This window comes from Bison bison, unplaced genomic scaffold, assembly GCF_000754665.1.
Source record: "Bison bison bison isolate TAMUID 2011002044 unplaced genomic scaffold, Bison_UMD1.0 scf7180017864260, whole genome shotgun sequence".
NCBI lineage: Eukaryota > Metazoa > Chordata > Mammalia > Artiodactyla > Bovidae > Bison > Bison bison.
The window spans coordinates 1,324,674-1,351,496 of record NW_011494832.1 but is presented as its reverse complement, the minus strand read 5'-3'; the positions used below and the strand labels follow the sequence as shown (position 1 = coordinate 1,351,496).

At 36.1% G+C, this 26,823-nt stretch overlaps 1 protein-coding gene across 4 annotated transcripts in view; it reads right to left on the bottom strand.

Moving 5' to 3' along the window:
* PHTF2 (putative homeodomain transcription factor 2) overlaps positions 1-26,823 on the bottom strand; it is a 150,920-nt gene that overhangs the window by 98,647 nt on the left and 25,450 nt on the right. For 3 of the 4 annotated variants that reach the window (XM_010848099.1, XM_010848098.1, XM_010848101.1), the window contains exons 2-7: positions 15,077-15,133; positions 14,745-14,756; positions 8,771-8,840; positions 8,045-8,203; positions 4,419-4,584; positions 3,346-3,510 (exon numbers count right to left, since the gene is read on the bottom strand). In XM_010848099.1, the coding sequence (XP_010846401.1) occupies positions 3,346-3,510; positions 4,419-4,584; positions 8,045-8,203; positions 8,771-8,840; positions 14,745-14,756; positions 15,077-15,133 (629 nt within the window). The remainder of the gene's footprint in view (positions 1-3,345; positions 3,511-4,418; positions 4,585-8,044; positions 8,204-8,770; positions 8,841-14,744; positions 14,757-15,076; positions 15,134-26,823) is intronic. The other variant, XM_010848100.1, reaches the window with a different exon arrangement.

The window sequence follows — 26,823 nt, the reverse complement described above, 5'->3', positions numbered from 1 at the left end:
AAAATCACTGCAGATGGTGATTGCAGCCATGAAATTAAAAGATGCTTACTCTTTGGAAGGAAAGTTATGACCAACCTAGATAGCATATTCAAAAACAGAGACATTACTTTGCCAACAAAGGTCCATCTAGTCAAGGCTATGGTTTTTCCAGTGGTCATGTATGGATGTGAGGGCCGGCCTGTGAAGAAAGCTGAGTGCCAAAGAATTGATGCTTTTGAACTGTGGTGTTGGAGAAGACTCTTGAGAGTCCCTTGGACTGCAAGGAGATCCAACCAGTCCATCCTAAAGGAGATCAGTCCTAGATGTTCACTGGAAGGAATGATGCTGAAGCTGAAACTCCAGTACTTCGGCCACCTCATGCGAAGAGTTGACTCATTGGAAAAGACCCTGATGGTGGGAGAGGATAGGGGCAGGAGCAGAAGAGGATGACAGAGGATGAGATGGCTGGATGGCATCACCGACTCGATGGACATGAATTTGGGTGAACTCTGGGAGTTGGTAATGGACAGGGAGGCCTGGTGTACTGCGATTCACGGGGTCGCAAAGATTTGACACGACTGAGCGACTGAACTGAACATAAATACAGGGTATTAAAAATACAGTTTTCATTGTACCCTCCAGAAAACCATCAACTCACCAAACACAAAGCTTAGATATTTGTGTGATTATGCATTTATTCTTCCACCAGTTATGCTAATTCAACTTGTTATCACCGGAAACAATTTTAAGTCTCGGTTGGTATTTCAGTTTAAGCACTCTGTGTCTTATCAAAGCCTGGAAGACCAAGACACCATCAGGATTCCAGAACTCAGTTTAGAACTTTTGAAATTAACATTTTTCTTAAGATCTTTTTATACCCAGTATTTAAAACAGTCTCATTCATATGCTGGCAAACTATCCCAAATCAGACAGTTCAAAACAGTGCTTCTTTAGAAAGTTAGATTACAGTTGTCATGATTAAAGAGAATAAATCCAAAGGGATTTAGCCATCATAATATCAATAACTAGGAGTCAAAGTCATGGTACAGCCCCAAAAGATTAGAAAATTAAAGTCTGGAACTCATTTGACTAGAGAAACAAGGCAGAATTCTAAAGGCAGGAGGATTCTGAATACTACATAATAATACAACACCAGTTTCAAATGAGCAAAACATCTAAATGATCCCGTCAAAGTAAAACGTATCTACTATGCCATTGATACTTGCTTACAGAAAGTCCTGAGAAACATTTAAAAACTTGATTCTGCAGTGATAAGACTATCATATTTTCACTGTCAGAAATTAAGAGATATTTATTTATATTCATAAAATTCTCCAAGCTAGGCTTCAAAAATACATGAATGAGAACTTCCAGATGTTCAAGCTAGATGTAGAAAAGGCAGAGGAACCAGAGATCAAACTGCCAACATCATGAAGAAAGCAAGAGTTCCAGAAAAACATCTGCTTCAGTGACTATGCTAAAGCCTTTGATTATGTGGATCACAATAAACTGTGGAAAATTCTTAAGGGGATGGGAATTACCTTACCTGCCTCCTGAGAAGCCTGTATGCGGATCAAGAAGCAACAAGACATGCAACAACAGACTGGTTTCAAATTGGGAAAGGAGTACATCAAGGCTGTGTATTGTCATCCTGGTTATTTAACTTATATGTAGAGTACATCATGGGAAATTCCAGGCTGGCTGAAGCACAAGCTGGAATCAAGACTGCCGGAAGAAATATTAATAACCTCAAATATGCAGATGATACCACCTTTATGACAGAAAACGAAGAAAAACTAAAGAGCCTCTAGATGAAATTGAAAGAGAATGAAAAAGCTGTCTTAAAACTCAACATTCAGAAAACTAAGATCATGGCATCCAGTTCCATCACTTTATGGCAAATGGGGAAACAATGGAAACAATGACAGACTTTATTTCTGGGGGCTTCAAAATCACATCACTGCAGATGGTGACTGCTGTCATGAAATGAAAAGACATTTGCTCCTTGGAAGAAAAGGTATGACCAACTTAGACAGCATATTCAAAAATAGAGACATTACTTTACCAACAAAAGTCCATACAGTCAAAGCTATGGTTTTTCCAGTAGTCATGTATGAATGTGAGAGTTGGATTATAAAGAAGGCTAACTGCTGAACAATTGATGCTTTTGAACTGTGGTATTGGAGAAGACTTTTGAGAGTCTTTTGAACTGCAAGGAGATCCAACTAGCCAATACTAAAAGAAATCAATCCTGAACATTCACTGGAAGGACTGATGCTGAAGCTCCAATACTTTCACCACCTGATGCAAAGAGCTGACTCATTAGAAAAGACCTTGATGCTGGGAAAGATTGAAGGCAGGAGGAGAAGGGGACGACAGAGGATGAGATGGTTGGATGGCATCACTGACTCGATGGACATGAGTGAGTAAGCTCTGGGAGTTGGTGATGGACAGGGAAGCCTGGCATGCTATAGTACATGGGGTGGCAAAGAATCAGACAACTGAGCAACTGAAGTGAACTGATATAAAATATGTATTTTCTAGAAGACTAAGTGGTTGAAAAGTCAGAGAATCAACTTAATGCCACATTACTGCAAATTATTAAAATTTGTGAAAATTTCTCCCCAAATTACTATCAATAAGAATACGCCCAGGATATAACTGGTTAATTATATAATTAATTATATGCACTATAATTATATAGTGCATGATAAACTTTATCATAAGAACACAATCACATTTGATAAAACAATGATACTAGCAGAGAAGTTACCAGAAGTGACTGAAAGTAAGTTACCTGCAGTATCCCTTTTCTTGACTTATTAACTTGGCAATTTTCATCAGTTTTTATTATGGCACAAACTAAGTAAAAAACCCAAACTACAAAAAACAGAATCTTGTATTATAGTATATATTTTATTCTTTCAAGTAACAATACGTATACCTATATGTTTTATTTCAGATAATTTTATGTAATTGAGGCAAATTTTTTAAAAATGTCATACAACTCACATGGTATATTAACAAAGCCAATTTGTCCTACAGTGCTGATGAAGATTAAATAAGCAATTTAATAGAAATAAAACAGTACTTGAGAAATCACAAAAGAAACTAAGATAAATACTAAATATACTTTGATAGTATATTTTCATTCTCATACAGATGTATTTATACATATATATATATCTCAGAGTGAATTTTATGGTCTCTATTTTTTCCATTATATATAGCTTTATAATTTATAAAAATAAAATCCACACTAGGACTATCATATTCAAAATCATTAGTACTCATTAATTAAGACTGTAGTACCAAAAAAGGGACAGTGCATTTCTAAGCCATAGAAAGTCTTGAATAAATACAAACCCTGATAAAAAGAATGCAGCATGCCAGAGATCTCTGAAGACAGCGCCAACACTGTAAGAGGTGCTTGTACCGTGGCTCTGAACTGCTCCCTCCTGTGTGTTATCTGTGGTACTAGAACCATCTCCTTCCCTATGTACTTCCAAATGGGCTGCTTTTCTTAATTTCCTTCATTAGAAGAGATTAACAGTGGAAGGTAACTTTAAAATTTAATAACCACTTTCTCGACAGTACATTTAAAAATTTGGAAAACATAAACACAGGAACTTGAATACACAGTAAAACTCAGGCTGATGCATAAAAGTTATGCCAAATATTAAGTACATATTCAAGACCAGTTTCTATAAATGTTAAGTTATTGTTTCTTGCTCATACTGACAAGTCAGTGGACATAGGTTGTAAGGATAGCACTAGGCAGATTATTTACAGAAGTACCCCTTCCCTATTGGAATGCCACTTATTTGCAGATGAAGAAGAAAATTTAAATTGGAGAGATTTATAATCTATCTGTTCAGCAGTGCTACTTATCTAATTAGGTATTATTTATTTTTTAAATAAACAGCTTAAATCAATATTCCAAAACAGCAAATGTCACAATCTCTTAGCAACAATATTCAAAAGAGAAATTGTTCCCAAAGACCCTTAAAACAGAACTTCATTGTGCTAAGTGGCCAGTAAGACTTGCTATGCTTACTTCATCAAAGGGCAATATTAAACAGCTTCAAATGACATATAATAAATGGAATTTAGCTAAAAAATTTCCTTGACTTTGTTTTTGCCAAAGCATCTTTTAAGCACAAGGTTCTGTAATAGTGGAAATTATTAGCAATTCCAACTAACATATATTCCCTACAGTGATATCACATGCCTCAGCAATGAGCTTCAAGAAAGAAACCAAAAACGAACAGGTATGGGGTCTCAAAATGGCTCTGGAGCAAATAAAAGAAACTAAATTATTCAATAGCTGATTCTGACTGAAGCTCACTGTTTCAAGATAACATTTCATTCAAGTCAAGAACAATACTGGATTCCAATTACAGAAATCTACAAAAAGATCACTTTTAAACAGACAGTACCTTCTTCTTTTACCCCCTGTGCTTAGGGGAGGTTTGGGTGTTCTCGTTGAAACAATCTGGCAGTGCACAGTTCCTAGGAGCAGCATCAGCCATATTGGCTCAGTCACTTCCGTCAGAGGTATGCTATGTGGGCTAGAAGCGGAACAGAATAATACTATTGCGGCAACTACAAAAAGGGAAAGAAAAGACATTTAATTATAGATCTGATAGTCATGTCCTCAAAACTTTAAAAAAAAACTTGAAAAACTGTTCTAACATTGTTCTTTGCCAGATTATTTTTCTAAATTTAAATGAGTATAAAAGTTACTTCAGACAAGCTCTTCAAGACTTCTTTGCCCCTGGCTAATCATGCCATTCAGAAATAAACTCCTGGAACTAAGTAACAGCCAACGTGGCCTCTAAAGTCACACCTTAGCACTGCAATGAAAACTAGATACATATAAATCTAAAGGCATTCATTCCTGGTAAGATGACAGACACACCCTCCTTAAAGCAAAAGGGGGACATATAAAGAAATAATTAAAACCCCTGTAATGAACTGAATTGTGCCCTCCACCCCCATTCCGTATGTTAAAGTCCTGACCCCCAACATGATCATCTTAACAGATAGGGTCTATATGATGTAATGAAGGCTGAATAAAATCATAAGGGTAGGACCTTAATCCAAAAGGACCAGTGCTCCTATAAGAGCTAGAGGTACCAGAAATCTCTTTCAGCACATGCACAGAATAAAGGCCATGTGAGGATACTGCAAGAAGGTAGCCATCTACAAGACAGGAAAAGAAACCTCTGACAGACACCAATCCTAACTGCACCTTGATCTTAGACTTCCAGCTGCCATAACCATGAGAATACAAATGTCTGTTGTTTAAGCCACTCAGTCTGTAGTATTTTATTATAGCAGCCTGAGCAGACTAACAGAATATCTATGACACATAAAAAAAGACATGCCAACTGGAGAGGTATGAAGGAATTCTAACACCTAATTCTCAAAAGTTAACTAACTCACAGAATAAGTAGTGGACTAAGTAAATAAAAGGGGAAAGGGCTACACAGGCAAAAAGAGTTACCTCCAAAACATACAGGTTACCAAAAAAGGCACAGAATGTTTAAGAAACAGCACAGAACCAGTTTAGTTTGGTTAAAGTTGAGAAATTTAAGAGACTGACTGAAAAACTGGCTCTTTATCTTGAAAGCAAAGATAATTAAGATTTAAAACTTGAGTGGCTGGTTTAGATTTGTAATGTAAAAGGTAAATGTGTGTGTGTGTATGTTTAGTCACTAAGTCGTGTCTGACTCTTTTGTAACCCCATGGACTGTAGCCCCCAGGATCCTCTGTCCATGGGACTTCCCAGGCAAGAATACTGGAGTGGATTGCCATTTCTTTCTCCAGGGGATCTTCCTGACCCAGAGATCAAATCCATGTCCCCTGAAAGGCAGGTGGATTCTTTATCACCAAGCCACCAGGGAAGCCCAAAAGGTAAATGGACAGAAAGTAAAAGACACAAGAGCTCTTGGCAGTGATCCAGGAGAGAAATGACATAAGCAATAAGTAGGATGAAGCTGAAAATACATAGTTGAGATATTTAAAAGGCATGTGACTGAAGTGAAAAACTGTAGCTATGTAAAACCCAGTCTGACTACACACAATTCTTTCTACTCTTCAGGACAAGAAGGTGGGAGAATGAGGACATAATTCAGAGCACTATACTCTGCTCAGTATGCAAAGAGGCAGAAGCACAGGGGTTTCTAAAGGCACTCAGATTGCTGAGGGTTTGTCTTATCATGGCTTTGTCACTGGCTGTGTGACTTGAAACAGGTTAAGGCACTTTTTAAACTAAGCTTTACCACGGAAGACGTCAGTGGCCATCACTTATAAACACTAATAAAGTTAAACTTTGGTTTGGAACTGAAAAATATCTGGTTTTCATGCTTAATCTAAGCTATGCTCCCTATTTAATTTAGGCAAGCCAATATGTGAATTTCAGCCACAATATACGACCTTCTAATTACACTGGAAACTTGTTTGTCCTCAAATACAATAAAGCAATAATATCAAAAAAGTACAAGGCACAGTAGTTACAATGAATGGTACTGATTAATTATTACTCTAATAAGCAATTGCAATTTCTGACCACTTTAGAATAAAGTGTTCTCCTCTAGGTAAACTAGAAAACATTGCAGGATAACTTCAAGTTCACTCCCTCTTAAGTATATAAGATATATATATACATACGCTAAGTCGCCTCAGTCGTGCCCGACTCTGTGCGATCCCATAGACGGCAGCCCACCAGGCTCCCCCATTCCTGGGATTCTCCAGGCAATAACACTGGAGTGGGTTGCCATTTCCTTCTCCAATGCATGAAAGTGAAAAGTGAAAGTGAAGTCGCTCAGTCGTGTCCAACTCTTGGCGACCCCATGGACTGCAGCCTACCAGGCTCCTCCATCCATGGGATTTTCCAGGCAAGAGTACTGGAGTGGGGTGCCATTGCCTTCTCCATACACAAGCTTAAATAACCTAAATAAGTCTTTTGTTTTTATTGTTTTCATTTACTTAAAAGATATCTTTTAATTAGTGTTTTTTGATAGAAAGAAAGTGAAAGTCACTCGGTCATGTCCAACTCTTTGCGACCCCATGGACTGTACAATCCATGGAGTTCTCCAGGCCAGAATACTGGAGTGGGTAGGCTTTCCCTTCTTCAGGGGATCTTCCCAACCCAGGGATCAAACCCAAGTCTCCCACATTGCAAGCGGATTCTTTACCAGCTGAGCCATGAGGGAAGCCCCTTAGGAATACAATTGTGTTTAAAAATATATATATAAGATACTAAAAACATTAACAAGGTATCAACCAAATTAAAATGTTTGCTTTGTCAGAGTGATAAGAAATGTGAGCAATTTCTTCTTTTAGGCTGTAAATGCTCTAGAGTGTTGTGCGTTTTGCACTGTATACTGCTGTTGTGACTGTGCACTGGAACACTGCTGTGCTGGGATGCAACATTACAGAGCTGTGAAGCGTGTGGTTCTGAAGTCAGACTGCTTAGACTTGAACCTGGACCGCCACACTTGCTGAGTATGTAACTTTGGACCTGCAGGTCCTTCAGGTCCCATTGTCTATAGGCTAGGCATACTAATAGTACCCATGCTTCACTGGATGGTTGTATTAAATGAGCATCTGTAACAAGCTCTTAGACATGGTACACAGAATTTTAACCCAGAATGAGAACAGTCTCAGAAAACAGTGGTTAAGGGAAAAAAAAGAATACTGCTGAGAAAGGAAGAATGAACCCTAAGGCTTCATAAAAAAAGACTCGTGTGTCCATATATGTAGGGGTACATTTGGAAGAGATTCTGTAATTTTTAAAAATCCTCTCAATTTGTATTTTTCTTTAGCAATCCACACATTCAAATTATCATAAAATTATTTTGGAAAATAACTACTTTGCTTTCTTAAACATTTTTAATCCCAAACTATTTGTGTCTTATTAAATGAAGCATCACAATAAATTTTCTTCCATACTCAGTAGCAGTATATTTTAAAAATAACAAAGCCTTAGTAATCCTAACCAAAAAAAAAAAAAAAATGCTGAAAGTTAAAAGCAAAATGCATTTCCTTCATTTTGTACCTTGAAGAAGATAAAGGACTAGAAGCCAGAAAAAGATGACTTTTGATGTTACTTGTAACCACCACCGGAAGAAAAAGGGAAAAAATACAACTCGAACAATTCCCTTTCTAGTTAAAGAAGTCCACGGACTTTCGGGTTTTGCCTTAGCAAATGCAGACCCTAAGAAAAGTAATGCAAAATGAAAGACAACATTTATTATTTCTTAATTTCCTTAAAGAAAAAAATTTAAACATCTGAAGAACAATACAACATATTATTTCTTTTGTACTATGGGTGTCAACTGTCCAATTGTGGGTAGTAAACATTTTTTAAAAAATCACATATGCCTTTATATTGACTCAGGTACTTTGAAAAGAACTATTTTTAACTGAAATAACAGCAAAATTTCTCCTACATATTTTATAAATACAAGACAGTTTTCAAATGTCAGTTTCAGTTAGGAATTAAAAATACCACTTTAATGTTTATAACAAGCTTCATAGTCTGCTAAGCAAATATGAGCTGCTTTTCTGTTACACTTATTAATTGGAATGATTTTTAGTGAGAGAAAAGACTAGTCAATGGTATTTAAAGGTCTCCACGCTCTCTTTTTTAATACTACTTCTAACTTCATTTAGCCTCACATTGCTTTTATTCCTGCAAACATATACATCTAACCCATTTTGAACTCTGTTGCTTCGAGGACAGTTTCTAATTTCATTAAATATTTGGTTATTCAAGACTCACCTCTTACAAGATCAACATCTATGAGGTCTGGTTTCACATGGGCTGTTTTCTTTGGTTTATTCCTTAACCCCTATAACATATTAAAAGTAGTATTGATAAGAGAGTAGATCTTTAAAGTTCTTATCACAAGAAAAAAAATACATAAGTATGTATGGGGATAATTATTTAAACTAGACTTAACTATGGGATCATTTCTCAATATATAAAAATATCGAATTACTATGTTTTACACCTGAAACTAATATGTTATATGTCGATTTTAACTCAGCAAAAAAGTAGTATTGAAATTCAACACATGTACATTTTTAATACCCAAAATCAATGCCTACAGATTTCGATTAAGAAGAAAAACTTTAATAGACAAAAACTAACACATATATTTGTGACAAACGGAACACAACAGTAGTGTAATAAATTTTATTATTTCCAAAAGAATAACTTTAGGGATGTATGTAACACATGGGGTCTGTTTATTACTAAAAGCGTAATTTTAAAACAAAGACTATCACCACCAATTTAGATGTACAGCCTGAGATGGTCCAGGAGACCGAGGTGGCCCTTGTTTTGCACAGGAAAGTGCTGAAGCTGGCTGGGAGAACAGTGGCCCTAAAGGGCCTTTAAGGTGTGATGCTGGAGGCAATGCTGAAGGAAGCAGTGGTCACAGAGCTGAGGACAGACAGCAATGCAGACTTCTTAGCAGATGCCAACATGTAGGGTGAGACCAGAGAGGACGATGCACATCTCAGGGTTGCTACTGTCTTCACATGCCAACCACTAACCAGACCACAATGCCACCTTATCACCTCATAACTTAGATGCCATGCCCCAGAGGAGGAGGAAGGAGAAAGCAGAAATCATGAAATCAATTAGTTTCAACTTGGAATTATTGAACTAAGATTAAGTTTCTGCATCAGTGTACTGAGTTAGAGTAGGAGTAGAGATCAAAATTGATGAAAAAAAAACTATCAAAAAATAAATTATGCTTTATAACTTAAGACTAGGATGTTAAGAATTGGAGGAGCCCAGGCTAAACTCCTTGGAATCCAAGTGCTGAGAGATGACCTAGTGTTTCAAAGATTTGTTTATTGTTCCTTCAATTAACCAAGTACCTATAAAGTAAATCCTTTGTTTAGTCCTAATCTAAGTAATAATGACCCCTTAAAATAAAAATTTAATCAAGTAACATTTTTATCTGAAACAGAGAATAGGACATTTGAGCTCAAAATTAACTGAGATGTTTAAACCAAAAATGTACCCTGAAATCAAGATGCAATTAACCTCGGAACTCCTTCAAATAGTCTGTCCGTGTGAAGATGCAAACTACCCACAGATACAAAAACAAAAGAAAGAAAGGGTCAGAGTTGAAGACACAGCCATGATCATCTTACATGTAGTCAATACTGATATTCATAGAGTCCATACCTGCAAGCTCACCTATATGGTAAAATTAATTTGTCCCTAAAATCAATATTTGCTGTGATCTTGCGGTCATTTGCAGACATACACAGTGAGAGTGGCAAACAATTTGAGTCACTCAATGTTCACATTCCCAGCTGAGATCAAACAAGGCATCACTCTGCCTTCTTGTTTAGCTCTCTTGTTTCAGTTCCTTTTCACAATCTATTCAGCGTCAAATCTTTTGCTTTCTGTTGGTAATGTTGTGTTGAAATGGTCACTGAGATAGTGCTGACAGGTGATCTAGCATCCCTAAGTGCATGAAGGCTGTGACGTGGCTCACTGAGAAAATGTGTTAGATAAGCTCTGTTCAGGCATGAGATGTTTCCTGTTAGTTCAGTGTTAATGAATCAACACCATATATTAAATCAGATGTCATTTAAACAAGGTTTTATATTGATTAGCTGACAACTGTTGTGACTAGGGGCTTGCAGGAACTTAATTCTGTATTCCTCCTAAGAACAACAGTCAGTATTCACTAAATCAGCATTCACGGTGAGCTGAAAGAACATTAACTACTGCACATCACAAAAAACAACTATCTGTATGTCATTTCCCACTTTAATGTCATGACAGTGTCATTCATAGGCTGTAAATCACTCCCAATATTTTGCAAATTGGAAAGGTAAACTAGTAAAACATATTTAAACAAAAAATTCACTGATCAAACATTATTTAAATTTGGCATGAAGTTTATTATGCTATTTTACCTTCATTAGTGCCAATAAATTTGAAAACAATAACATATTTTCATTTACTTATATCTTTCATAAACTGCTTTTCTAGCACTTTGAAAATAACCTTACTGCTAATGTTTATAACAAATCTGAAGCCTAATTTACTGGTGTATACCTAAACTTTACCTCAAGACTGTTTTAAGAACTTCAAGTCCTTATAAGAGAAATAGTAAAGTATTTTGATTTATGCAATTATGTTGTTTTCAACATGCTTATTCTACTTGGCCTTTTAAATGTGATTAATTTCTTATATTTTATTAAAACATTTTGAACTATCATACACTGTAAAGTCATAGCATAATTTTGAGCTACAAAGTGAAATCATAGCATTGTAAAGTCACAGCACAGTCGACAATACCCTTCAAGGTAGCCTATCAGTATTTAAAGGGTTTAAAAAAAAGGATATAGAAAATTATTATTGATAAATCTTCTAACATTAGTGACTTTATTCACAAAAACAAAAGATATTAGTACCAAGGTCATTTATAACATGTGATTCTAATTAAGTAGATATTTTAAGTCGGACAACTTTAAATTGGTTTTGAGTAAACTACACTTACACAAAACAGCATAGCTTTCAGTACTAAAAAAAATTATGAGCCTTCAAGAAGTTTAAGTGAACAAACAAAAAATGAAAACTAACTTAGTTTTAGCAAGATTTTTTAAACTACTGGTTTAACCAGAAAGTAGAAATAAGTACTATGAATACAATTGCCAAGAATTCACATAATATATTCTTTATTGAATATATATTATTGAAATATATACTAACCACAGTTTTACTTTCTGGAAATCCTATTTAGTTTCCCCCATCCCTTTAATGACTTGAAACAACAGAGTTTGTTTTGTTGAAACTTTACAACGCTAGTGGGTACTAAAACAGGGAAATTCCATATTTACTTTTAAATTTGGGTCAAGGGGAACAGAAAACTATAGTTTTCAGTTATAATTTCTAAAATGTTTAAGAAAAAAATAACTTGCAATTTACAAGAGACTTTACACTTTAGCAGTATCAGCTAGGGTCTTTATATAAAAATAATTTTCAAGAAATATATTTTCATGGTTTCCTTTAATTGTTGCTCACTACTTTGACAGATAATAAAAGAACTAATTATATAAAAGGACAAAGTCAATACATTTGTAATGGTATTCTCTAAACACAACAGGTACAGTGTTTTTGTTTTTTTAATCAAGTATCAACATTAATACACCAGTTACACAACTTCTCTACCTTCCATAGAATAAATAACAAAATTATTTTACACTATAAATAGCTTACTTTCAATAGAACATTTAATAAGAATGGAATGTGCTTTGAGGCTTGTCAACAAATTGAGCCTTTTAATGCAAAATAACAAAAGTAAGTTTTAATTCTTCAGTTACTATTTCAAAGTATTATCTTTAAAAGGAAGACATATTTCAGAAACAAGTTATAAGTCTTAGCCTTCCCTAAGTTCATCCTGCCAGCACACCAAGTACCAACTGATATAATCCTCCCTTACTTTAGCTTCTATTTAGGCATTAAAATAGATCTATTAAAAATGAGGAGATTACACAAGTAAAATAGTAATTTGTCATGAGCACTTAAAGCTAAAAAACTGCACATAGGCAGACAGATTTGGGGAGGGGAGTTAATTTCAAAAACATCCAAGTGTGCCAACCGGTAACACAATTTCTTAAGGTAGTTAACATTTCCTGCCCTACAAGTTAATGACTGTCAAAGAGCATTTTAAAGCATCTTAGTAGACCTCTCTGCTAATATTTTTGACTATTCCACCTCTTTGTGACATTCTCAGACTATTGTTTCGTGATCTCTCATTTCTCTTTCCTCCTTCACTTACATCTCTCTTTTTTTTTTAATAAACCTATCTGTTAAATCTTGTTTCCCAATGTTTTGTTCTCAGCTTTTTTCTCTCATCATTCAATGTAAAAATCCACTGAGTCGTATGGCCATATCTGTATAATGTGTACCATATATAATCTACATAACACCCAGGCACACAACTTAGCCACTGAACAACAAAAAACCACCCACACATAGGTAGCTCAGCTGGCAATGCAGGAGACCCCGGTTTGATTCCTGGGCCGGGAAGATCCGGTGGAGAAGGGATAGGATACCCACTCCAGTATTCTTGGGCTTCCCTGGTGGTTCAGCTGGTAAAGAATCAATCTGAAATGCAGGAAACATGGGTTTGATCCCTGGGTTGGGAAGATCCTCTGCAGAAGGGAAAGGCTACCCACTCCAGTATTCTGGCCTGAAGAATTCCAAGGACCATTCCATGGGGTCACAAAGGGTCAGACACAACTGAGACACTTTCACTTTCATACATATACACGTGGAGAATCTGCCTGCAATGTGAGAGATCCGGTTTGATCCCTGGGTCAGAAAGATTCCCTGAAGAAGGATATGGCAACTCACTCCAGTATTCTGGCCTGGAGAATTCTATGAACAGATGACTTAGGTGGGCTACAGTCCATGAGGTCACAAAGAGTTGGACACAACTGAACGACTTAACACACAGGTACATACATATACATATATACAGACATACATACTTTATATACTGAGGACTCCCCAATCTCTCTGCCAAGTACCCTGAATACTTCTAAAACAGAATTATGTATCTGCTCCTCTTCTAATATTTCCCACCATACTTAGTGCTGCCTTAGTGAAGTTGTTGAAATAGAAATCTAACCAGATAACCTTTTCTGCTTAAAATTCTTTCATGTCTCTTCCGTTGTTTTCTAGATTATGTCTAGACTCTTGGGTAAAGCAGTTAAGCCTCTTCAAGATCTGACTTCATTTTCCTTTCTTGTTTTTCTCCACATCACTCTAATTGCCTTCTTCCATCCAACCTATTACCCATCAAGTTCCTTGAGGATTCCTCAGTCAGTCATGCTCCTTCCATCCTGTTTATTTTCATAAGCTCTTCATTCTGTCTGGAATGTTTTCCTCATTCTCACTAATGTGTGTCAAACTCAACTCATGAGTCACTTCGTCTGTGAATCTTTCCTAACCTCACTAGCAGTGCTTCTCAAATTTGTACCCTAACAGAGAACTATACATCCCTCTCTCAACTGAATCTATCTCGTTTGTAATCATGTATCTCGTCTACATAATTATAGTATACTTTATCTTTTTTGTCCCCATGATTTAATCCTATATTCAAGACATAGCAAGTGCTCACTGCAACTTTGTTGACTGTATTAACTCTTCATGACAACAGTTCAAAGATTAAAACTGACAAACGGTAGAGTCTTGCTCTTTATTCTAGATGACTAAGTTTGTCTAAACACTAGATTTTTTTTTGACAGATTTTTAAGCAAATATAGACACGGGTTTTCAATTTAATGTAAACTTTTTGTACAAAATATAAAGCAACTAAAGTATCATTCTCTGGGCCAATATTAAGTTTAGCTCGTGCAGGAAAACACTGATTAGTATCATCTATGCAAATGAAAAATATAAATCTTATTACTGAAAAGGTGTGACTGCTGAGAAACAAAACAAATTTAGTTAAAAAATAGTCTTCATGCTAGCAAGGTAGCCTATGAGGATATCTTATCACTGTAAATGATTACATGTTCAAGAAGAAATTGCGAACTATAGAAACATTTTAATTAATGTTTTATTTTCCTAAATTCTTTCCAAAAATGACCAACTTTTCAGCGACTCTGTTTGCGTCCAAGTCATTGTTAGTAGCACCAAAAAGCAGATCTCGATTAAGCAGAGCAACGTTTGCACAGTATCACTCAGGCTGGAAAAATCCTGAAACACTTACCAGTTTAATAAACTGTACAGAGCAATGACAGCATCAAAAGGGAGGAAAAGTAAACTAGAAGTATAAGGTGACAAGTGAAAGGGGAAAAAAGCTGACAAAAAATAATCATTAGAAATTAAATTAAAACAAAACAGAAAGATGCTAAAGATCCCAAAAAGAAAAATCAGAGGTGAAGACACATGAATATACCATCATAAAAGACTTTACTTTGTTATATACAAGTGTGGACAGAATGAGTACTATTAATTTGTACCTTAAAAGGTCTGCAGAAAGATATTAAATTAACTATGGTTAATAATCAATTTATAGAATATACAAAATAAACTCGTTACCTTGATTTCTCTTTGTTCAACAGATTTTTCCCATATTTGTTGATCATATGCTCCAATCTATAAAAATAAAATAAAAACAGTACTACATTAAATGATCATTATTGGAGCCCATCCAACAAGTACAACTCTGTTGAATTACAAGCAACAAGTTGTCCATTCAACACAGATTAGACCCAGCTCTGTCTCATACTTCTATACCAGTGCTGTATGGCAGTGGTTCTCAAAGAAAGCTTGTAGGACCAGCAGTTTTAGCACCATCTCAAAACTTGATAGAAATGCCAACTGTCTTCACCTCAGAATTACTGAATCAGAAATACAGATTTCATACTCAACAATCTGTTTTTAAAATCCCTCTAGATGATTTTGATACACTACTGAAGTTTATAAGCCTAGGGCAATGACCCTAGGCAATCTTTTATTTTAAACTAACATAATTGTTAAAGCCCTGGTACATTCAAGAAAAAACTCTTTATGGAGTTATTTTTAAAGAAAAAATATCAATATTATACAGAAGTAAAAATTGATAAGCAGGTAGACCACAATTATCCACTTAGATTAAGGTTTAAGTTGAAAAATAAAGTCAGAAAAGCAACTGAAGACACAGAGAAAGCATCAAGAAGTAGAATTCCTTGTAACTTGTGCCTATTACTCTTACATGCTGGAAAGTTCTCTGAATACACCTTTATTTGGGCAGGATGAACAAACCATTCTTACTGTTCCTAACCAAGTTCTTTTCTCTTGCCTCCTATTATCTCCAATTTCCACTCAATTTCCTATATTCAAGAGGACACTGAAATGGGTCAAAAGCCTATAGTTTAACAGTTTTCATTATGAGCATTAATTGAAAATTAGAATTCTGAGAAATTAAAATTACTTCAGATAATTACAATTTAGAGACTGGAGACAGTGACCAGAGACAGGCAAAGACATGAGTAAATTCAAGAAAGTATTTTCTGACTTAAAAGATCTTTCTACCCACAAATCCTCTTTTCTACCCATTCTTTTTAAAATCTCATTTCAAGAAACAACAAATTGATAAGCTGATAATATTTTAAAGATAGACATAAAGGAGGTTAAAAAAATATTAAATCATTTTTTAAAGGTGTGACTTTTACAAAGCCTTTTTAAAGATGTACATGCTTTTACACATTTTCTAGCAGAGAGAAAGAAATGCCCAGACATCCAGTCAGTACCTGGGGCTGTTCTGTAAGTACCCTTCATTTCTGTTATTCTCTCTTACATGTTAATCTTATTTATTCTAATTTCTCTGTTCCTTGAAATACTGTTCTTTTTCATCACTTTCCTGTGACTTGTTTCTTATTTTAAAAACCACTTTATGATATACTAATACCCTGCAAATTAAAATCCTTTAACATGTAGACCAAGTCACACATACTTAACCGAAACTGCCATCAGTCTCTATAAAGCATGATTATTAGGTCCTAGGTAAGCAATAACCGAATGGCTAGTCCTAATGGTAGTGCTGAACTGAGATGACTAGCTTCCCCTTACTCTCTTAAATTCTGAATTCAATCAATCATCTTTCTTAAAATTATAAAGATAAGTATCAGAATATAGATTCCATAGGAGTAATTCTGCTCTAACATGATAATTCAGAATGACTGGGCTAATTCAATCAACATTTGTTTTTTTTAAATATGTAACTATTTCAGTGCACTGCATACTCTTCAGTGAAACAATAACCAAAACCAATAAATAGTAGGTTTTGTTGTTATTGTTTAGTAGCTAGTGAGTAAGTGCTGAAAGTCGTTCAGTAGTGTCTGACTCTTTGCAACCCCATGGATTGTATGCAGCCTGTCAGGCTCCTCTATCCATGGAGTTCTCCAGGCAAGAATACTGGAGTGGGTAGCCGTTCCCTTTTTCAGGGGATCTTCCCAACCCAAGGATCAAACCCAGGTCACCCACACTGCAGGCGGATTCTTTACCATCTGAGCCACCAGGGAAACCCTAGTAGCTAAGTCACATAAAACTCTTTTGTACTATATACCATGACCCACCAGGCTCCTCTGCCCATGGGATTTCCCAGACACAGGTACCAATATGTTTAATAATTATTTTGGCAGTATTTTGTTTACAGGTACAAAACAATGCACTAGGCTCTCTTTAAAAAGAACTGTGGTGGTTTTTGTTTTCTGTTTTTTAAAGTAATTAATTTATTGGCTGTGCCATGCAGCATAAGAGATCTTAGTTCCCTGACTAGGGATGGATGTTAGTTCCCTGCAATGGACGCATGGAGTCTGACCATGCTTAACTTGATCACAAGGGGATCCAAGTGTTTTTATTTCAAGATGACTCAAGAATATGGGCATGGGAATATATACCCCACGGTTCTAAAGTCAGGGAAAATAATGCATGTACAACAGACCAACTCAAAAAAGCATGCCAGTAGAACCACAGTACGCTACTAAACAGCTTCATATTTTAAAGGTGTAGAAAGTCTAATAAACCTTGCAGAAGCAGTGGTTAAAAGTGGAAAAGTTTTTTGAAGGCTGAAATTCTTGCAAACAGCAGAATGGTGATGCAGAATATTGCTATAAAAATATAAAAAAGAAAATGATGGCTTGTTTTACTGGGTAATCAACTTTTCTTCAAAGATTTCATGGATGAGAGGAGGCACAACTTTTGCTATAAGAGAACACCTTGTGGGATCTTTTTTGTTGTTTTAAACCAGGTTTAAGTGTCATTTTCAATTACAAGCATTTAAATTTCTCTAAAGTGGAAACATCAGTTCTCTTTTGTTTAGTTTTCATTTTGTTTTGAAAATAATACCAGAGCAGACCCTTTAGTTACATAAACAGACTGCCTCATTTATTGAAGAAAACTACGAGATAGGAGCCTTTAAAGCTAACCACAGGTGTTTCAGGAAATGCTCAGGGTTCTGCTTAGTAATATATAATGCCATTAACAAACTACCCTTACATATGAATTCAGGCTTAACTGTCTCTGAAAACTGCATCCTGGGATATGTGTATAGGACCTCAGAAGCATCATGAAACCAGGGTGGTGGCAGGGCACTAGAAGGGACAAGAAAGGAATTCAGAAGGGAAGACTCCTTTCTGACCTAAAGCCTCACTTTATTCCACCCTGAAATCTGGCAAGATAGAAGACTGGAACACATGCGGCTGGGGTCAAGCTTTTCCCTTGAAAGAAACATAATCTACGGTCAATCGTAACAGACCAAAAAGAGAAGTGAAACAAACTGAAGAGAAGAACAAACTTCTCAAGACTTAAGGTCATAGATCAAGAATAATTTGCGGAGCTGTGTACAAAAAAAAAAACAAAACTTGACAAGTTTTCCAAAGGTTACATGCTATTTCTAACTCATACATACTACACAGACTTGACTAAATCACCTAACCTTGATAGCTGTTTCTCTTGTGTATTTATTTCTTCTACAAAAAATTAAATGTCAAGGTCAAGTTCCAATACAGTTCTGTGAAAAATCAGGAAGACAATAACTACATTACATTTTAATACCATACAAAATATTAACAGAAGTTCAGTAGTAACACATGTCTAACAGAGATGGCATTTTAATCAGATAATATGTTCTTTAACTGAGAAATATGTAATATTTTGGCCACTTTCAAATTTTAGCTACCTCCTAACTGCCTAACTGCTCTCCCCTGACCTACAAGATGCCTCCACTGTTTGCGTGTTTAGAAAAGCACCTAACATTCTGTAGGAACAAAAGGATATATAGGCAAATAATGTTTTACTGGTAGACAAATACCTACATAATTAACGTATGAGTAGTTCCATGATTTTGACCATATTCTCCATGTGATGTTGTGCTTTAAGGAGGGAAAAACATTGCTTCTATTGTATTATAAGAGAGGACACAAATTCTGATTAACATTTGATGTGCAGCCAACAGTTTTATACATGTTAAGAAAGTAACATTCATTCTCTGGTGCCTGGCTACAAAAAGCAAATTTTATTAATGCTCTGATTATTACTCCCACAGATGCCCCGAACACCTTAAGCCTCTGCTGCTGCTGCTGCTAAGTCACTTCAGTCGTGTCCGACTCTGTGCGACCCCATAGACGGCAGCCCACCAGGCTCCCCCGTCCCTGGGATTCTCCAGGCAAGAACACTGGAGTGGGTTGCCATTTCCTTCTCCAGTGCATGAAAGTGAAAAGTGAAAGTGAAGTCGTTCAGTCATGTCTGACTCTTGGCGACCATATGGACTGCAGCCCACCAGGCTCCTCCATCCATGGGATTTTCCAGGCAAGAGTACTGGAGTGGGGTGCCATCGCCTTCTCCGCCTTAAGCCTCTAGTGTAATCTTATCCAACCAGAGCTAATCAGCAGTCAGCCTTTTTCACCAGGTCCCAGAAGACCAAACATTTTGCCCTCTATAGATGCATTCTGTATCTTCAACAAGAGGTCTTTTAATCTTATATGGATCATTTACAATACTCCCCATAATGACAGCAAGCATAATTCTAAATTTTCTCCTCACAGGCTTTAATTCCTACTCAGAACATAACACTCCTGGAAGCACTTTTAATCAATTATTTCAACTGCATCTAAGCCGTATGATGCAAATGTTAAGATTGGTTTAAAAAATCAATTAAAAAATAAAGAAAATATTCGAGGGACCAGTGTCCTGAAAGTGGTTAAAAAAATAATTTTAAGGAAAAAAGGAGAAAAGAAATTGAGATATTATAATTTAGTAGTATCAAGCACACTAAAATTGAACTAACTGCTTTATGACATTCTGAAGACCTACTTATAAAAGGCAAATGGATGGAGCTAATTAACTACATTAAACATGTATATAAATATATAGAGAGAGCAGACATTTCAAAAAGATATATTAAAACCATTAATAGTATCTCTGGAAAGTACAGAAAAGAACAGCACTTTTACTTTCTGCTTTATATTCACTGATACTGTATCACTTTTTCTCCCTACAATGGATATGTGCTATTTTTATAAAGCAGGAGTCTAACACAGGTCTAGTGAACCACAAAGTAATTTGAATTGGTTATCTAAGAAACTAATACGTTTCTGTCAATGAATATTATCTTTGCAAGGAATCATCTACCTCTTCTTGTAATCATTCTAGTTTTTATTTTTCTATATACTGAGACAAAATAGGGAAGAGAAATAGAGGGGTGGGACAAGGAGAGGGAGAGGTGGGAGGGACAGTCAGGAATGGAGGGGAATGAGAGGAAAGAATTGGTAGGTAAAGAAAAAGACTGTCTTTGTCCAGGTGTCTGCCATTTGGCTCTGGCTTCTCCGGAAAAGAAATTATAATGAAAATGAAGGTATCGAGAATACAAATACTAAAAACTAGGTAATTAAATGGTGAAGTGGGAAATATGTACCAGTTATGATTCCAGAAAAGAAATACCTCTGAAAAACAATTTGAAAAGCTACTCTTGGGTGATCTGATTACTACTTAGGTCATCACATTCACAAGAACAGTGGATCAGATATCAGGAGGCTAAAGAGAAGGTGTTGTTTCAAAAATGTAGTTACCAACAGTTAATTACATGAAGTGCTTAAATAAAAGATTGAGAGTTCACAAATAAATATAAGCAGGGCAAATGGAGGCCCAGATTTGCACACATACTTTAAACACTCAGCTCTTTCATTAATGAATGGGCATTCCATAATACTATGTTAGAGCCTTAATTTTTCCTACTACTTTCATGCTCAGTTTCATTTTTTTGCAATCTCATTTCAGAAACTCTGGAAAGTAGGCTATTAATTCTCACAAACACCAAATTAGGTTTAAAAAGGTGGGACTTCTTGGTGGTCCAGTGGCTCTGACTCTATGCTCCCAAAGCAAAGGGCCTGGGTTCAGGCCCTGGTCGAGGAACTGGATCCCAAATGCTACAACTAAAAGATTCCACATGCCACAATAAAAAAAAAATAATAATAATAAGTAAATATTTTAAAAGGTAACACAGAGCCCAATCCTCTCCAAGCTTGGCCTCATTCAACAAACATCAAAGGCCAATCACGTGCCAGGACAAATGAAGCCTGCCTTTGTCAGCAAGAGTGTCTGTTAAAGGCACAAGACGAGAGGCTAAAGAATCTCTAGATAACTGATTTCCAGTACAACTCACGATAATTAGTTTTCGAGTCTTTTTATAAAAATGAAAGTTATCAATCAGAATATATCCTTTGTTATATTTATAAGTTTTGGTTTCTTAATCCTATGTTCCTGCACTGACTTAGTTGATCAGCTCTTAATGTTTGCTGACAGGAGTTAGAAGAGACCCTGGACTCTGCAAGAGAACTGGCTTTTCATCCTGCCTCCACCATGACTAGTCTCACGGTCCTCGGCAAGTTTCTCGACCTCTGAGATTCTTTAAAATGGGGGAAACGGAACATATTTCACAGAACTGGAATATAAAATGATTGTGTCTGGTATACTGTCAGTGCTCTGTGAAGGTTAGTTCTTTCCTTTCTTGGCAAATCTCAATCTCTCCAGGCCTCAAATACCTCATTTTTAAATTGATGAAGTTAATTATATTTAAATTAAATCAGGACAACTTTTTTAAAGTTTTAATTGGAGGACAACTGCTTTACAATGTTGTGTTGGTTTCTGCCATACAACAATGTAAGACAGCTGTAAGTATACACATATTCCCTCCCTCTGGAGCCTCCCTCCCACTCTCCCCCAACAACTCACCCCTCTAGGTTGTATGACAACATTTAGATTCACTAATGATAATTTGGATGACCAGAGATAGTTTTTTTTTATGTACCAGTATGGGAAGAGAAAAGACTCAGTGCTACTATGGAAAAAAGTAGAAATAAAAGGATAGCTGGAAATGTCGAGGCAGAAGGTACTAAGAAAAAAAGCAAATGACGGTGTAAAGTTAAGTATCCTTTCCTTAATAACCAAGAAAAAATTTTTCTAGAATTACATACAGTTTATTAGTGAAACCAGAACTGTCAACACCCAAAATCTCATTTACCCAGACAACTAAACTACATGGCTTCCACTCTCACAATGATCTGTCTACAAGGATGGTAAGAAACATGAGACGGAGGGGTGCATTGAGCAAACCAACAGAAGTGAAGTTACTGAACCAAACAGTAGATCTCAGAATACTGATCACCAGTGAAAGAAAATTTACATCTATAATAAAAAAAATTATGTTGTCATGGTAGACATTCTGAAATCATATGGTACTTCTGTTCATATTACTAAAAAATCCTAAAGAAACAATTAGGATCATTTAAAATCATTAGGATTATTAGCTTCCAGATAAATCTCTCCCCAGAATTAGTGGAAACTAATTCTTTTGACCTTTTTAAACTTTAAAATTTAATTTTATAACCATTTTTAATTGAAGTATAGTTAATTTGCAATCTTGTGTTACTTTCAGGTAAACAAAAAAGTGATCCAGTTAGTATATAGTATGTATACACACACACACATATTCTTTTAAAAGTTCTTTTCCATTATATGTTATCACAAGATATTGAATATAATTCCCTGTGCTATACAGTAAGTCCTCGTTGTTTGTCTATTTTATGTAGAGTAGTATGTATATGGCAGCCCACTAGGCTCCTGTCCCTGGGATTCTCCAGGCAAGAACACTGGAGTGGGGTGCCATTTCCTTCTCCAATGCATGAAAGTGAAAAGTGAAAGTGAAGTCGCTCAGTCGTGTCCGACTCTTCGAGACCCCATGGACTGCAGCCTACCAGGCTCCTCCGTCCATGGGATTTCCCAGGCAAGAGTACTGGAGTGGGGTGCCATTGCCTTCTCCTTCTAACCTGCTATGTATCTTCAATAGCAAATTCCCATTACGTCTCCAATTATATGCTCTCTTATCCTATTCTCTTGCTTTTTCACAATGTCTTATTTTAATCAACATATTGTCCAATGTTTCTGATTGTCCATTACATACATACAGACACCCTCCTATAATTGTCAGTCACTCAGGTAACTTTAATGATGAGGATCAAATGAAGAAGTTAAATCATTTCATTACACAATATAAACTATGAGTGATGATAATGTCAGAAAAAAATGTGTGGCATAAAGACATGGCATGAGTTAGCAACTCCTTTGAATGTGTAACAACTACCAAATTACGAACTTTTTAACTCTTCTGAATCAGTTTTAGAACTCTAAAATCATATGAGACGCCAAGTCATAGTGTTAAAGTGTCAGCAGCTCAGTCATGTCTGACTCTTTGAGACCCCACAGACTGGAGCCTGCCAGCTCCTCTGTACATGAGATTCTCCAGGCAAGAATAATGGAGTGAGTATCCCTTTTCCTTCACCGGGGGATCTTCCCAACCCACGGACTGAACCCGGGTCTCCCACACTGCAGGCAGATTCTTTACTGTCTGAGCCACGAGGGAAGCCCAAGCCAAATCATGGAAGCCTTTTAACCCAATAATTAAAATACTGCCCTATAATTCTATTTTTGGGGGCAAGAGAAGAACCTAAAATGGGTAAGCATTCAAAGTTAGGATAGGATTTCTCCCACTCTCTGAAAGTAGAGCATTCCTATGAAACTGTTTATAGGCCAAAATGGCTTAAAATGAAAAATGAAGACTCAATTATCTTAGGACACATCTTGCTAATAGAGGCACAAAATAAATCGAGATAAAGCACAGATGCTCACAGGCACAGTTCAAAGCAGTGGCAGCTGGGATGCTTCACGTTGTTCCTGGGGAAGGAGTTTGGCGGTGCATTCTTGCTGCTTGGGGTGTGTGCGGCCCCTTGAACAGCTCACTCACTGCAAAACAAACGCTGGATGCTATTTTCACTTTTCTCCTTTTTTCATAAAAGTGAAAATACTCTGGATTTTTTGGGGAGGGTGGATAGCAACAAACCCAATGTAGGCCTTTTATAAAAGCAAGTGGTGTACACCACACTTTCAACAAGTGGGGGATACCTGTATCCTAATTGGGGAAAGAAGTTTAAATCACAGAATAAATAGGAATAATCATAAGCAAAGAGGTTTCCTGGCAATCTCTGCTTCAACTGTCATTTATTTCTTTTGCTATCAATTACTACCAGAATCATATTATACCAAAAGTCTTACTACAGAAAGCAAAGCTGCTTAAGTAGAAGGCAAAGTAAAAAATAAAACTTCCTTTTTTTTTAAAGAGTAAAAAGTCTTTTTAGATGGAGAATAGAACTTTAAAGGAAGAAAACAGATTTATGAAATTTAACCCACTTTAAATTACAACATATCTACCCGGCCTCTGGCATTTGGATTAAAACATCAAAGTTTGAAAACACATCCTCATCTACAGATATTAAAATCTGGCTAATTAGCAAAGATTCCAGTCATTATTAATAATAACAGCTAAGGCCATTTCACGTCTTCCCACAGATTCTGCTAGGTTATACATCATCTAAAACTACTCCCTTACCTGGATTAACCCTAAGAATAGTGTATTACAGGCCACATACATATTATCAAATCATGAATCATGACCAAGTTTCTATTGCCTAAGAAAAGCCAGTTAATGATATAGTAAAAACACTGATTCAAGTTTAGAAAAAAAGTCTTGAAGGGTATTCTTTAATTCAATAAAGAGAGATGATCGTGGTAGAATGTGCTTCTAAGACATTATAAATCCAAAGAAAAAATACTCAGAGTTCATTATAATTCACATGAAGTAATGAAGGCAGGACTTCAGAATGAAGTAAGGACTATCATCTTACACATCACTGAGAGTTGGTCTGAAAATGAGCAATATTTGTGAGACAAAAGGTATAACAGGAAACTTACTGGATATGGGGGCATGGGAAAGAGGTAACATGACAATTTCTGGCTTAAGTATCTTGAACTGTATAGGTATCACTAACCACGGCATGGAATTAAAAAAAAAAACCCCACAGGTTTGAGAAAAGCTGTTGGAGCTCTAGGACAGCTAGGAATTATGTCTGAGATCAGAGAGTTGAAAAGGTAAAAAAAAAAAAAAAATTGGAACTCAGAAGCTTAAACTAGGTGTTTTGACATTATGTGGTCAATTTGATAATCTAGAGGAATAGAATAACTTAATGAGATCAAGAACAAAATATTAAGAAGGGTAAATATTCAACTGGAGAGGAGAAGTATCAAAGTAAAGTTAGTAAGAAGGACAAATATTCAACTGGAGGGAAGAATTATCGAAATCAAGTAAGGAGACTTAGAAAAATTAGGTAGGAAGAGATTGTATAATATATTTATATATGATAATTAAAGCATTATATTTATATATATAAAGGGAGTATAATATACATATTAATATACTATAATAAATGGCAACCAGGAGTTTTAAGAAAGAAGGTAAAGACAGCTACAAATATTGAAACATTTTGAAGTTATTAGATAAACAAATTCACGTCAAATAATCTTGATCACATTTAAACAGAGGCCAAGTCATTAGCTGAAATATGGAAGCTGGCAGTTTAGGAAATGAGGAACGATGAAGGTAAGAAATAACCAGTCGGGGAGACAATACAGAATCAACCAGAATGAGTTAAATTAGGGACACCAGGAAGAGCAAATGCAGATGAGTTGGTATTAGAAACAGTCAGCTGGGAATCAGCTGAGTTACATGTTTGTATTTTCTCTTTCACCACCAAATCTCAGGATCAGGAGAGAAGAATTAAATATACAAACAAACACACACCCTGCCACCAAATATATACAACATACTAGGCATAATGCTATGCCGTTGGCAAGGCCCTTCGTTAAGTCTTCAAACTGCATAACCTCCTTTCTCTTTCTTCTGCTTCTCCCAAACAATTCAGGAGTACAGCCATTAGATGGGTCAGAGTTCCCGGGGCCGGGGGCGGGGTGGCGCATGCAAAGCAGGGTGTCAGAGACTCTGACACACAGGGGTAACCATGGTGGGTTATCAACCAAAGAGGGGTATAGAAGGGGACCTTGTGGGAAGGGTAAGGAGAGGACCACATGTGAGAGTGACCCAGCCTTGCAGGGTAAAGAGATCAACTACTTGGAGAATATGCTGATGTGGGGTATCAGAGCCCAAGAAACATAAAGAAGGTCTAGAATAAAGAGCTTGAACGGGATTAAGAGGGTATCCATACACAATATGGTATGACTAGAGACTGGTTACATTTATAAGGACTAATATCTCAAAAGCTTGAAAATGTTCCTCTGTTGACTCAAAAATCTCTATGAAGCTATTAAAGTAAAAGAGATAATTAGTTCAATGACATGAATGCTATATATAAGTAGAGGCGTTTCATTAATAAATTATGGCATATTTAGTCAAGAGACTATTACACTCTTTAAAATTATGCTTTAAAAGGATATTTAGTGATGTGAAACAGTAATATTTTTGCATGAAAACAGGATATAAAAACTAAATACAATATAATCCTAATTTTGTTGTGGTAAATTCACAATGTTAATAGTAGGGTAATTGTGTGACCTTATTATACTTACCTGCCTTTTCCACTTTTTGTAATGGAGACATATATTACTTTTAAACTATGACTAAAACATTAAAAAATCAAGAGGAAATAGAAGCTCATATTATCTGAATAGCATCAAGTATTGGGTTCCCCGTGTTCTGACAGTAAAGAATCCGTCTGCAATGAGGGAGACCTGGGTTCAATCCTTGGGTTGGGAAGATCCCCTGGAGGAGGGCATGGCAATACACTCCAATATTATTGCCTGGAGAATCCCCATGGACAGAGGAGCCTGGCAGGCTACAGTCCATGGGGTTGCAAAGAGTCAGACACGACTCAGTGACACAACACAGCATCGAATATTTAGGT